Raw genomic sequence first — 14,059 nt, 5'->3', positions numbered from 1 at the left:
TGGCAATGTAGTGTAGCCACGGGAATTTTTAAATTTACTCCTGTGACACAAGAGGCCGTGGCTAGGAAATTTGCCACGGGAAAATGGATGTCGTGGCAAATTTCGAATTTTATGCCACGGGTATGTAACGTGGCAAAAAAATTCACTTGCCACGAATATTAATGTGGCTAACAAGTTCTTTGCCACAAATTCTACCGTGGCTAATAAACTTAGTTGCCACAAACATTACCGTGACCAGTAATCTTCTTTGCCACAAATATTACCGTGGCTAATAAACTTTGTCGCCACAATATACTGTAGCTAATTATTTATTTGCCACAAATAATACCGTGGCAAATAAATCCATTGCCACATTACTTTCGTGACAAATAATATCATTTTACACTAATGACTATCGTGGCTAATAATTTCAATGGGCATAAGCTTTAATTTGTTGCAACATTTATGGTATACGCATAACTGAATATTAAAGATGGAGTTTTTCTCAAATATGTCATATTTGTCATTCTTGAAATCGATATATAACATTGAAAAGGTGATATTATGTCTTGGAATCCCATTCATTCAAACATACTTGAATTCGATATCCATACATACTAGAAATCAATTGTCTCATTGTCTCATCACTAGCTCACTCTTACTAAAATAAATAAAAAATAAAACACTCAAATCGTTTTGCTGAAGAACAATATATACTCTATATATATGTACAATGTGACAATATGTCTGTGCTCCGCTCCTTGTTACCTACAATAAATAAATAGATAAATGATCAAGTTAATATTTTTTCAAAAAGAGCACCAAAAAAAGGATATGTTTTCAAAATGAAAAAGTCAAATTGACACAAAATATAGAACAATTAACTTTAAGATCATAAATTATAACAACTCGCACATGGCAAAATTCTTTAATGTCTAACTACTGCTGCTATAACAGGTGAATAATGTATAACTACTTTAAGCTCATAAACTTATATCTAAGATGAATCATGCACCAATGAATAATGTATAACAGGTGAAGATAGCATTACTTACTTCATTCCTTTGAACCTTGACTTCCTAAATCATCATAATCTGATGAACTTCCTGCTCCAAGAAAATCCAGAAGTTGACTAAACTTCTTCTCCCAAACTGCATTATTATCAGCAATTTTTCTGTCCACGTCATTCTTAACAGCTTCCGCCTCTTTTTTGGCTTGTTCAGCTTCTATTTTAGCCTGTTCTGCTTCTGTTCTAGCAGTTTTAGCTTCTTTTCTTGCATCTTCAATTGCTTGATCTGCTTTCTTTATAACTTCATTCACCTCTTGAGTAAGATCAATTCGAGAGGGCTTTACTTTAAAATGTTGCTTTATACTTCTACCAGGTCCATGAGCTTTCAAATACCCATGTGTATCTTTGCCAAGCACATCCTGAATAATTTGCTCATTTGTTTTCTCATTAAGACCTTGCTCTCTTTGTTCCTTTAATTTGTTTATCTCATCCTATGAATAAACAATATTAAGTTAGAAGATAAGATGGTAAATGTTAAATAGAAAATAACAAACATAAAACTTATAGACTTACTACTGCATGAGTGTTATTTGCCAAATTGATTGCATTCATAGCCTTCTCAGATTTTCTTGTATGAGTTGCAACCAATACATCAACTCGAGAACACTTCCCGCCATTCTTCTTCTTCTACAAACATTACAGAGTTTTTAGAATCAAATTACACTCCCAATTATTGTACGTTTGCATATTTTGAATAAGTACGAGAATTACTTCGTAAAATTTTTAGTGGTTTAGAAGCTAATGACATTTAGTTATGTCCAACAGAATTTAAATTTCCATGTGTCAAGAATTCAGCTAATAAAAAAGAAAAAAAAATTCAGCTGGTGTACAAGTTTTGCTGGATAATAAGGCCTACAGACCCTGAAGCCTACAAGCTCCTTGATTTTACTATTGAAGAAAAAGTATGATTGTTTAGGTATAATGTCAAAGTGATACCTGACCCCTCTAGGATGTCATGATCATACGTACAAAGGAAGTAAAGGCTCCTACTGTACTTTGATCGACAAAATTAGTCTGATCAAAGCGTTTTCCTACCCGTGAGCATAATATTGCGGAGCACAAAGTCTAGCTTCGCAGCAGTAAGCTGCTGTCGAGTTTGATGCAAAATTGTATAGCTTGTGTTGAGGATGTAAGAGTAGAAGAACTCCCAAAATTCAATAAGTGGGTAAAGGACAATAAATTCAAAGTCAAATTCTTCAGTTTGATAAGATTTCAGATCAGCTAAGAACTGTAGCAGCTAGCTCAGGTTATTATAACATTGATGACTCTTGCAAATTAGCAAGGTTTGTCAGCAAAAGAAATCAGAATTTTCAGCAAGACAGTAAGATTTTTCAGAAGAAAAATCGATATTCTCACAAAATCTAAGCAGTAGTTTCAGTTTTTTCGATGGAAAATATGAATTTCAGCAAGGAAGAAAGCTTCTCAGAAGATAATTCAAGATTTTGGCAAAGCAGTAATATTTCTCAGCAAGAGAAACCAGATTTTTCACCAAGTCAGTTAGAGTTTAAGCAAGAAAATCAAAGTTTCCAGCGAAAATCAGAACTTTTTAGCAAGTAGGGAGGGGATGCAGGTATGTGCAGGCAGGTGGCATCTGTCAGGGAGGGGGAGGGGGATGGTATGCAGGAAGGGAGGGGGCTAGTGTACAGGCAGGGCTTGTGTGCAGTTCATAGAAAATGCAGCAACAGCAGGGGAGCACTCTCCACCCACAACAGCCTGCAACACTAACCACTTACAGCTGCAAAAGATGCTTGTCTCATTAGTTTATTTAGTGTAGCCTTTTGAGCTTTTTGGAAAATGATAGAATGTAGTAAAGGTACTGATTAAGGCTTGATGTGACATCATAGAGTATTGTAGTCCTACATATGGCAAGAATCAAAAGTTAAAATTAGAAAGAGTAGTTATTACATACAATTTCTTGTCTAGTGCGACCGAAGCTTTTAGTGCCATTATAGTGAGGCATCTTCTGTTGTGCCCTACTTTCACTTGCTTTTTTGCTCTTCTCCTACAATAAAAAGGATTTAATCAATAATATACGTTAATTATATAAGAATAAACATATACTATCTGTGTATTTTACCATAACCGCCTCTTCACTCCAATAGTCAACCAAGAACTTCCATTCCACTTTAGTCAGATGACTAGGCTTATTTTTGAGACGTTCTTCTTTTGTTTTCAAGTTTTTATCATTAAAGTACTTTGATTTCAATTTTCTCCTAGCACCTCTGAATAAACGTTGTGCATGTTTCATAACACACTCCCGCCTATTTTCAGGGTCATCAAATGACCACTTCTCCTGCAAAAGACAAAGATAAATTAATTATTGCTCATACATCAAGTTGACAATGTTTCATTGTTAATAAGAGAAAGAAAAACTCCATAAACATGTTTATTATGATAACATATTACCGTGATGCAAGCCCACAAATGGTCTAATGTTTCAGATTTATAATCGTCCCAACATTTAACTTGTACCGAACATATAGCTTTATTTCGAACTTGTTGACCCAAGAAGAAAGAAAATAATGAAGCATTATCACCAATAGCCACACCATCATCGTCAAACTCCACATTCAGATTTTCCCCAGGAGGTAACAAGGTAAGCTTTTCTTCTTCCAATTATCATCCCTCTTTGGCAATTTCATTGTTTTACCAAATTTCATGCCTTCAAGGTCCTTTAGTTGTTCTAAAATCTCATTGGAAGATAATTTCCTAGGAGGACCTCTTTTTTCTACTTTCCCGTTAAAGGATTTATTATCTCTCCATTTATGATCGGTAGGTAGAAATTGACGATTGTCCATGTAACAACATTTCCCCTGATTTGGTAGCCGAGCAGAGCTAGTTTCTTTCATACAATGAGGACATGCTTTATAGCCTTTGGTAGACCACCAAGATAAGTTTGCATACGCAGGAAAATCATTTATGGTCCATAACAATGAAGCACGCATTTGAAAGTTCTCATTCCTTGAAGCATCATAAGTCTGAGCTCTAGTTTCCCACAATTCTTTTAACTCCTCGATTAATGGCTGCAAATACACATCAATGTTATTTCCGGGTCCACTTTTCCCTGGAATTAACAAAGATAGTATTGTGTAAGGTTGTTTCATACACATCCATGGAGGGAGATTGTACACAACAACCACTACTGGCCATATACTATAGTCACTTCTAAGCCCGCCAAATGGATTGAATCCATCACTTGCTAAACCCAACCTAACGTTACGAGTCTCTGCATAAAAAGTAGGATATTCTTTATCTAAATGCTTCCAAGCTTCACTATCTGTTGGGTGTCTAAGTACTCCGTCATCTTCTCGTTTATCAGAGTGCCACCTCATCTCATTTGCTGTTTTGGACGACATGAATAGCCTTTGCAACCTCGAAGTTAGTGGGAAATAGCGTAACACTTTAGGAGAAGCTTTATCACGCTTAGTATCGCATATGGAACACTTTTCAAGGTTAGCATTCTCTTTCCAAAATAGCATACAATCATTTTCACATGCTTCTATTTTTTCATAATCGAAACCAAGATTAGTAATCACCTTACGTGCTTCATAATAATTTGATGGCAAATCAGCACCATTAGGCAAAGAATTTTTCAACATATGAAGCATACTAGTAAAAGCTTTATTAGTCATGCCATCCATACATTTGATTTGGAATAACTTCAAAATGAATGACAATTTAGAAAATTCATTACACCCGGGGTATAAAGTTTGTTGAGCATCTCTCATCAAATTTTCAAACATTTTTGCCTCTTTTGTATCCTTTTTATATCTAGGTTGATCAAACTCCTTAGGTTGTTGCTCAGCATCTAACATGTCATCTATGTCATCATTATTAGAAACTCCGGGACTAAACCTGTCATGGATCATTCTATATATATCATCATGAGCACTATCTCCCAAATCATTTCTACTTTTCTTTTGTGGGGGTTTGAATTCTCCATGATAGATCCAACGAACATAACCTTGCACGATTCCATTCACTATCAAGTCGGTGTAAATTTCGTCCCTTGTTTTATGTGGACCATTGTTGCATCGATTACAAGGGTTAGGTACCTTCTTTTCCTCTTCTCCTAAATCACTATTTGTTTCTAAGTCACCAAAAGAAAATTGAAGAAAGGAATTAACTCCATTTATATAGAGATTGTCTGTCCTATTAGCACACCTCATCCACTCTAACCTCTTTTGAACATCCAGAGTATCCATGTGAAAATAAAAGCTATAAATGCAAAGAGAGCTAATTATTAAAAAAATTGAAAAGTAATAATAATAATTATCAATAGTCATACATAATTCACAATTCACAATGACTAGAATGGCACATTTCCAACAGAATTTGTCAGTTTATGTTGCAATAGATTTGTAGTTAGAGCTAGTATTATGTAGTAGTAGTTTAAGATTAAGCTTTTGCTCTAATTTCAGTGGGTTTGGTTTGATAAATAGTCTTACTTATTATCTAAGTGGACCTGAAATTATTTAAATCATCATTTACTTTTGTTTTGTTGGACTATTGGTTTTGTTATTATGTGACTCTGTTTATCTTTCGTTTTCTATGGCTTCCCCCACTACATATAATTGTCTCGAGATACATTGTGCATTGCCTCTCAGTAACGCATAAGATATATGGTCCCCCACTAAATATGAATGACTTTAATTAGGGAAGACAAAATAATTGCAAATGTACTATTTCTTACATTCTACTATTTTATATACTTCATGCATTACTCCATAGTTTGTTTCTTAAACTTTCATATTGCAGTAAAGTTATAGTTAGAGTTGGTATCTATTTTTTAAAGAGCTATAAGTTATCATTTTTCAATTCAATCATTTGATAGGAATAGAAAGAGAGTCTAGAAGTAAATGGTGATCTGTTAATTGTTTCTTCAGTCTTCAGTTGTTGGAATTTCGGGCAACGCTATATGAATTTTCCCTACTAGTGCTCCCTGCACACTGCCCCTGGCCTTAATTATATACCCTCCCCCTCCCTTGCACACACACTTGACAAAGAGCTTTCACAGAGTAAATTGAAGAGTTGAATTGCACATATTTGATAATCGATTAACATTGAATCATATTAACAAAAAAATTGTTATACTTGATTTTTTAGCCCAAAAAATTTGAATAGCAGCACATGCAAACAAATTATCAGAAGATTGAACAGATTATACAAAAAAAAAAGGTATAATCAAAGAAATTACTTTTTACAAAAAAATCGAATTAATTAAATGAAAACAGGAAAGCAAGAGCAAAATCAGTTGAGCCACACCAAATTGAAGCTGAAATTGCAAAAATATAATCAAAATTCGAGAACAATTCTATTCAAGCATAGGAAGTAGAGTCCAACGTATTTCAATTGCTACCACATAGGTATTGGAAAAAATAGATTAAATGACCATTGATTCACATAGTAAAACGCTACATATGAGATAAACGAACAGGTTATAGATCTAACCTTGAAATTTTGTCCAAGAATTGATCTTGCGAGCGTCAGTCGACTCTTCGAATTAGGGATAGTTCGAACGGTTTTGATTCTTCTGCAAAAGATTTTTGATTTCTTTTCTTTTTTTTTCGGGAAAGATTCTAATTTTTGAGGGGAATTTTGTGGTTTAGCTAATTTTTTTAATAAGTTGGCAGCTAATGAAAGGGAATTTAGCGCCTAATCAATTTTGGGATTTGTGTGATGTTTTTGTTTTGGCTAATTAGCTGCCTAATCAGCACATCAGTAAGGGTTTTTTTTTTTTTTTTTTTTTTTTTAAAAAAAAAAAAAAATCTAGCAATTCGTGGTTATACTCTTTTTTTTTTATTTAAGGAAGGAAACATGATCTTATAATATAACATATAGAATAACAAACTAAGCTCAAGTGATACTTTATACAGGTATAACATATATATATATATATATATATATATATATATATATATATATATATATATATATATATATATATATATATATATATAAAATTAAAGGTACTACTATATATAGAAATTTTATAGAATATATTATATAATATGTACTCATGATTAAAATTAATTAGTCGTGAATATAATAATTATTTCCTAATATATTGACATTAGTCAAAGCTTTTTTTTCCTTGAATGAATGTTACTGGACTTTGGGTTAAGTTATGTATGCCCCAAAACTATATATTTTGATGTGGCACAAGTGTCAATTTGTTGTAGTGTCACCTAAGACAAGGAGATATAGTAAGGTTTTGTTTAGTGTCTTATCTGATATGATCTAAATTTTTAGATTTGGTCTAGTCTGATTTGATTTAATAATTATCAAAACAAAATACAAAATTAACGATATTTAGCAATAAGTAAGTGATCTTAATTAAAAGTTCTAATATGGATTTATTAAGGAATAAGTAATAATTATATGAAATAAGTTAAAGAGAACAAGTCTATAAAACCCCAGTCGTTTGTAAGAAAAGTAGAGTAAGTAATTTCAATTATAACAATTGATTATTAATAAAAAGATTAATAATGTTGATTTCTAACAAGTACACACACTATTATATTGTTTCCTATATACGTAGTATATATAATTATTATTGATTAATGGGTCAAAAACTAAAAATGGTTTAGGTGAATAACAAAATTACCACATCATCATGTAATAACTAGATTTGGCAAATTGGGTATTCGAGACGAGTTTGGATCGGGTCAATAACTAAACTGCTTGTGACCTTCCGTGTATTCAAGCAATTAAACATTAGTGTTGAAAACAATGTAACATAAATCATTGCTATAAAGTCAAGTAGTGATAAACATTATCATTTTTTCTTACAACTAAGATTTGAATATTTAATGAGGTTATTACATCAGTTTATCATTTTACCTATTTAACTAAGGCCAAATAAAAAAAATAGTCACAGAGTAACTTACTAGTTAATACTCCAAATACTATCTTAATAATCTAATAAAAGTTGACTAACAACATTATTAGAGCTGAGTAATATTAGCTGGTTGTTAAAACACGTTTTAACAACTTGATTCCAAATATTTTTATCTATCCATACTCATATATTCGTAAGGGTTTTCAATTCGAAATGAACTATCTCGAATTAAAACTTGATACATTTAGAGTAAACCTAGTCATATTATGTACTACCTCCGTTTTCTTTTACTTGCAATACTTCCCTGAGAAGGAAATGTCACAATACTTAAAACACACTATAAAAGGAAAGTTACTTTAGGGAAAAATTATACTATATCCCTTATTTAAAGCACATGACCCACTAAATTACACTCCTAACAATCACTCATCCTATTTTAAAGTTTATTATATCATGTAAACCCCACATTTCTTAATTACCGCGCTAAACGGTGTGTTGCATCTAAAAGAAAACGGAGGAAGTAATAGTTTAGTCTTTGGTCTAGCTAGCTCACTTCATATGCAGTTTTTTCAATACTATTAAATTACATCATTTATATTTTACAAGACCACACAACTAAACTAATAATGTAATAAATTTTTATTACTTAAATAAAACTTTCCATCATATGTGTAATGCAAATTTCCAACTATGCTCATATATATACTACTCTTTTTTTTTTTTTTTTTTTTTACAAGTATATATCTACTACTCAATTGTTATGTAATTGTTTTACACTCAAAAAAATAAAGTAAAAAGTAGCAAGCAAGTCGTATACTAAATTACAATTTTATAAATAAAGTTGTTAACCAATAATTTTTTTTTTTATCAATATTGCAATTCTACAAAATATACAAGTGAAATTTAGGAGGGCAAATTACCTCCATAAGCAATAAACCATACAACGTAGTTAAAATTTTAGGGAAATTCTCCCCTCTAAAAGCAGTCTTTGGCGGAAAAACTTCCTCCAAATACATGTAATTTATTATAAAAAAATAAAAAATAAAAAATAAAAAGAAGGAAGGAAAGCCTACTCCCTCCTGTGTTCTTCAGTTCTTCTCTTCATGTTCCATTCTCTTCTCAATCATCTAATCTCTTCTCTACTGAAGTAGGAAATCTCAAATTATAGGTCATTTCTTTCTCTCCAAGATCTAAAATTAAATATTTCTCTGAAATTAGGTTTCTTCAAATCAATTTGCGGATTCTATCGGTTTAATTTATTTTTAACATAATTGATATCAATTTGGGGTTTCCATAGACTGTGAATTTTTTTTAATCTATCACCATTTCCCATAGATCAAGAGATGGAGGAATTAGAATGAATTCGAAGATGAATCCTCGAAATAATAACAAAACTTGAGCTCCAACTCTCTTCCTTTTCTTCTTTTCAGATGACGCCGCCACTAACGCCACCGCATAGCGTCTTTCTGGCATATTGCGGTCGAATGGTATCAGCGATTTCAAGTTTAAAGTAGTCCGTTCTCATGAAGCTAGACGAGATCTCATATCTGCGCCATCCATTCATCATCTTTGTAAAAGCATTGTTTGGTAACACTCCTTTGTTTATTCATTTTATCATAATAATTCATTCAATTGATTTGAGAGTATAAATTTGCAATTGCTTTATGTTACGTTTGGATACTCATAATTTAAATCCAATTCCAAAACATGGAAAATTTTGAAGTATCTGTAAAGTCTATTTATTTACTCCGTACAATATAAGCAATTAACAAATACATAGTACATCATCATTATAATTATGGAGTATTGTTTTATCAAGTTTTAGGACCTAAGAAAATGGGGAATAAAATTGAACAATTGCACCTGAATTTTGTTTCTATCTATTCGACCTTAATCAGGCTGTTAACACACAATTGAGAAAATTGATTATTTTTTAAATTACAAATAATTTATCTTTAGATGTTGGAGTAGATGAGAGGTAAGAAAGGTTTATCAATGGCGGATCACGGGATAATGGAAGTTTTGGGTTGGTGTTACAGTTGGTGAGGAGAGATAATATTCATGTAATCTAGTGATTTATCACACATAATTAGTGTCTAGAATAATGGCAATGTACACCTAAAAACTTTCAACCATCACCAATTAGAGTACTATTTCTATATTCAATTTAATAGCTATGACTTTAAACATATGAAATTAGAAAAAATGGTCTGACATATATTCTGAACTATTATTAGTAGTTCTGGTTGCATCAATAAAAGATATATATGCAAGGGTATTACTTTGCTTCAAGTGTTCAAGGGTATTGCTGGGATTGATGTTTATATATATGCATATACTCCCTTCTTTTAATTTTATTGTCCTGTGTTGCTCTTGGTCTATTTTCAAGTAATTGCTCTAGTTATCTATCATCACTCTATTTTCAAGTAATTTCCGTGGCATAATTCGTGGCACAAGAGTCAATTTGTTGTAGTGTCTTAAATCTAAGAAGAACTCTTATCATAGATCCAAGAAAAAAAAAATACCCACGTGCAGAATCAGTACTTATAAATGCAGGCCTTAGTTTCTTGAGAAAAGCGAGTCATGATATGAAATCAGCCCTGTGGTGAGGAGTTCATCCTTATTAAAAATTATTTGGTTAGCCAAGCTTGCATAGGATGCAAACAGGGGAAATAGCCACCCTTTAATAGTTTAATGCATCAGGCATAGGGTACAGGGACGTTAGTAGTTGTCATTTTAAAAACATGTATGATCATTTTCAGCTTGATGAACACAGGAAAAAACAAAATAGCAGTGATGTTGCGGTCTGTGGAGTGGAGCAGCTTTGCCTTTTCCCATATGACCTTGTCCATTGAGAGTTGAATCGATATACAAGTTTTTAAATTGGTCTGGTTACATTTGTTATAGCTAGTTTACTTAAAATGAGGGATTTGCTGGTGCTGTGGATGGCATTGGAGATGTGTAGTTTCAGTTATTTAAGCGTTCCACATTTTACTTCAAGTTGCATATAATCAACTTAGTTTAACTTGTGGAAATGTGCTACATTATATCTAAGCACAAAGCCTTGGTAACTAAGTAAAGCACTAGAATCCTAATAATACAAGACTAAGAAACAAGATATATACATAATTGTTGTTTCCTAAACACACCAAGACTTTCCTTAATAATCGGATTTCTAGCATCATGTAACAAGAATTTTGGTTGCATCAGAATTTAGACTTGGAAATTCCAGTATATAAATAAACAAGAATTTCCATTATTTTTATTTAAAAAAAAAAGGAATTTTGACTTGGACTATTTGCTGCAGATGTTGAGGTAGTCTGGTGTCAGGAAGAGCCAATGAACATGGACGCTTACAGCTATATTTCACCTCATCTATGTCCACATCTTTCGACAGAGGAAGTGCTTACGACATTGAGTATGTTGGGCGCGTTCCATCTGCTGCAACTGCTACTGGTTTTAACAAAGGACAGGCCGAGCTTCTGTAGAAGGCATTGCAGTCATGGCCAATCCCATTCCCATTAACTAGTAGGATGGTGCACGCTTAACACAGATGGAGCAGCAAATGGCTCTCTTGAGCTAGCTGGGGGAGGGGATATTATCAGAGATGAGAGAAGTTAATTTCGAGGTGTTCAGCCAACTTTGGGTGTTGCTTAGCTTTTCGAGCTGAAATTCTGGCGCTTAAGAAGGGTCTGATCTTAGCCAGGGATCTCAGTATTGACACACTTGTGGTGTAGTTAGATAATAAGGCTTATATTCAAGTGCTATCAAATTAAACAAGCAAGATAATGTGAGTGAATGTGCCTACTTAATTGATTTCTGTAATGATTTGATACAAAAGGAAGATTGGGAAGTCCAGGTGCTTCAAGGCTATCCTGAAGGCAATCGCATAGCGAACTTGCTTGCAAACATTGGTGTAGCTCTATCAAATGATTTTAATTTAGCGTTAGATATTCCTTTAGAACTAGCTAAGGTTCCCAAAAGGAGGATATCGAAGGATGGCTATTCCAAACTGGTTCCCCCTTAGTGCCATGCTAGTGTCGTACCTTTCTATTTTTTTTTAGTCGGTTTGTTGACTTCTTGGTTTTGTTTTTTTGGTGCCTGTATATCTTGTCAAAAATGAAACATGGACCTTTTATTCAGCTTTCTTGGTAGCAATTGTTCTTTGGAGAAAGCTCGTGGTACACAAAAACTATTTTTGGTTTTAAGATCCTTTTTACTTAGTATTTTAAGACATGCATCTATACGAAGTATTGCTGCAAAATTTTATAATAGGAAGTGTTATTAGCCATTTGGCTCATGTATAATCTTTTAGGGAAACGTGTTGTACCTTTTACCAGCTTAGTGCAATTTCCAGAAGTTCATTTGAGAATAATTTATTTTATGTATATGTTATACAATTTGTATTATAAACTAATCTTGAAAAATGCAAACAAAAAGACCCAGAATTAATAATTACAAGTTGAAAAAAAAAATGTTTTGCAGGCTATTTTACGCTAAGGTTTTTTTTTCGAAAATTATTAACAATAATTACAAGGTGCGATATTTTGAAAATGAAATAATTTGAATTTTATTTGAGTAAATGTAATACGATTATTAATTTATAGTGGTGCATAATCAAGTTTCCATCAATTTTACTTGGAAGAATTTGTAAAAAAAAAATTATTTTTACATAGGTTATATCTCATGATTAAAACTAAAAGATTGATAACATTAATTTAAGTTTATTTTCTTTACAAAAACTATGATCCGTTTGTATTAACATACTTCCACGGAAATAAATTTTAATGTTGCACAAGTGTGAGAATGATTGTCACGGTATAAAAAAAAAAGTACCCATGAAACTAGTGTTTGTTTGCCACGAGAAAAATTATTTGTTGTGGCAACAATGTCCTTTTGCCACGGGAACATAATTTCTTTTTGCAAAAGTGTTTATTTGCCACGGGAAAAAAATTTAGTCGTGGCACTAGTTTCAATTAGCCACGAACTTCATTTTTCCCGTGGCATAATTTTTGTTGTCATTCAAGTTTATTATTGAATTTATTTTTCCCGTGGCTAGCTCAAATTATGCCACGAATTTTGTATTCCCGTGGCATAATTCGTGGCACAAGTGTTAATTTGTTGTAGTGGCATAAAAGGTGTGATCAAGCAATAACAATAAATATCAAGCAACATAATAATAATCAAAATAACAATAATAAAGATAATAATCATATTAAAGCATAACAATAGCAAGATCCTAGGCATGATACAAACAAGATTAATAACAAACCCTAGCATGTCACTAACAATAAAAATCAAAGCTTTAATCCTAACATGATACTAACAATCATAAATATTAGGAAGAAAATAGAAGGCATCATACTTTTAATCATACTTAATATTAAAGTTACCCTAGACATCAAATTAAGGAAAACATCCTAACATGATACTAGGAATTGAAATAACAATCTAAGCATTATTTCTACATCATCATAACATCAATAAAAATCATTAAAATACTTACTTTGATGCCTCGTACCTCTTTCTAATAACAAAATACACAAGTTAGTAACTTCAAGGAAAATAATAATTAAAAAAATTAAATCAAATAATGGAAAGAGAGATTTGAGACCAAACACTCAGAAATTAAACCTTTCACGTCTAGGGCGAAAGCAACTTCGAATATGGCTTGGTGTATATAGATCTAATGAATGCGGAATTTTGTATGTAAAAGGCTAGTTTAGAAAAGAGAGAGAGAGAGAGAGAGAGAAAGAATTGGTAGATTGATTATTGAAAACTGGTTATTGAAAACGGAGTTTTTAGCACGTTATTTATAGAGGAAATCAGCCAAAAAGATAAAATATCAAAAACAGAGTTCTGGCGCAGATAAAACGATGTTGGCGCCAACTCTGGCTATTGGCGCCAGACGCCAACATAGAGAGAAGAGAAAAGAAATTAAAACTCTCCACAACACTAAACTTTTCACACTTTAACTTCATTCGGTTATGATTCGACGCGAAAGGTACTCATCATTGGGTTTGGTTTTGGGGAGACACAAATGGGTGTCCACAATCTGGAAGAAACATTTGCCACCCTGAACAAGTACAAAATCAAACTCAACCCGAAGAAATGTGTCTTCGGAGTGAGCTCGGGAAAATTCTTAGGTATCTGTAGGGAATAATTCAAGC

General features: G+C 32.5%; 1 protein-coding gene and 1 long non-coding RNA gene across 7 annotated transcripts; one reads left to right on the top strand and one right to left on the bottom strand.

The window, feature by feature from the left end:
* Positions 1-505: 505 nt before the first annotated feature.
* Positions 506-6,795, bottom strand: LOC145558486 (uncharacterized). Of its 5 annotated transcripts, none has more exons than XM_081619741.1 (7): positions 6,500-6,795; positions 3,455-5,266; positions 3,126-3,341; positions 2,958-3,050; positions 1,562-1,675; positions 1,035-1,479; positions 506-747 (listed from the first exon to the last, which is right to left on the bottom strand). In XM_081619741.1, exons 3-6 carry the CDS (start codon positions 3,294-3,296, stop codon positions 1,036-1,038), a joined length of 822 nt encoding a protein of 273 aa, XP_081475867.1. In that variant the 5' UTR covers positions 3,297-3,341; positions 3,455-5,266; positions 6,500-6,795; the 3' UTR covers positions 506-747; position 1,035. The 5 variants fall into 5 exon arrangements, with proteins under 5 accessions (XP_081475867.1, XP_081475869.1, XP_081475870.1 ...); XM_081619743.1 differs by having other exon boundaries at positions 1,562-1,672; XM_081619744.1 differs by lacking the exon at positions 1,562-1,675.
* A 2,103-nt stretch (positions 6,796-8,898) lies between these two features.
* LOC145558483 (uncharacterized) lies at positions 8,899-12,189 on the top strand. Of its 2 annotated transcripts, XR_014092496.1 has the most exons (3): positions 8,899-9,057; positions 9,320-9,476; positions 11,197-12,189. It is a non-coding gene; the product is annotated as an uncharacterized LOC145558483 (long non-coding RNA). The 2 variants fall into 2 exon arrangements; XR_014092495.1 differs by lacking the exon at positions 8,899-9,057 and having other exon boundaries at positions 9,124-9,476.
* Positions 12,190-14,059: the final 1,870 nt, after the last annotated feature.

This window comes from Chenopodium album, chromosome 9 (genome assembly GCF_948465745.1).
Source record: "Chenopodium album chromosome 9, dcCheAlbu1.1, whole genome shotgun sequence".
NCBI lineage: Eukaryota > Viridiplantae > Streptophyta > Magnoliopsida > Caryophyllales > Amaranthaceae > Chenopodium > Chenopodium album.
This window is presented reverse-complemented; position numbering and strand designations above follow the sequence as displayed.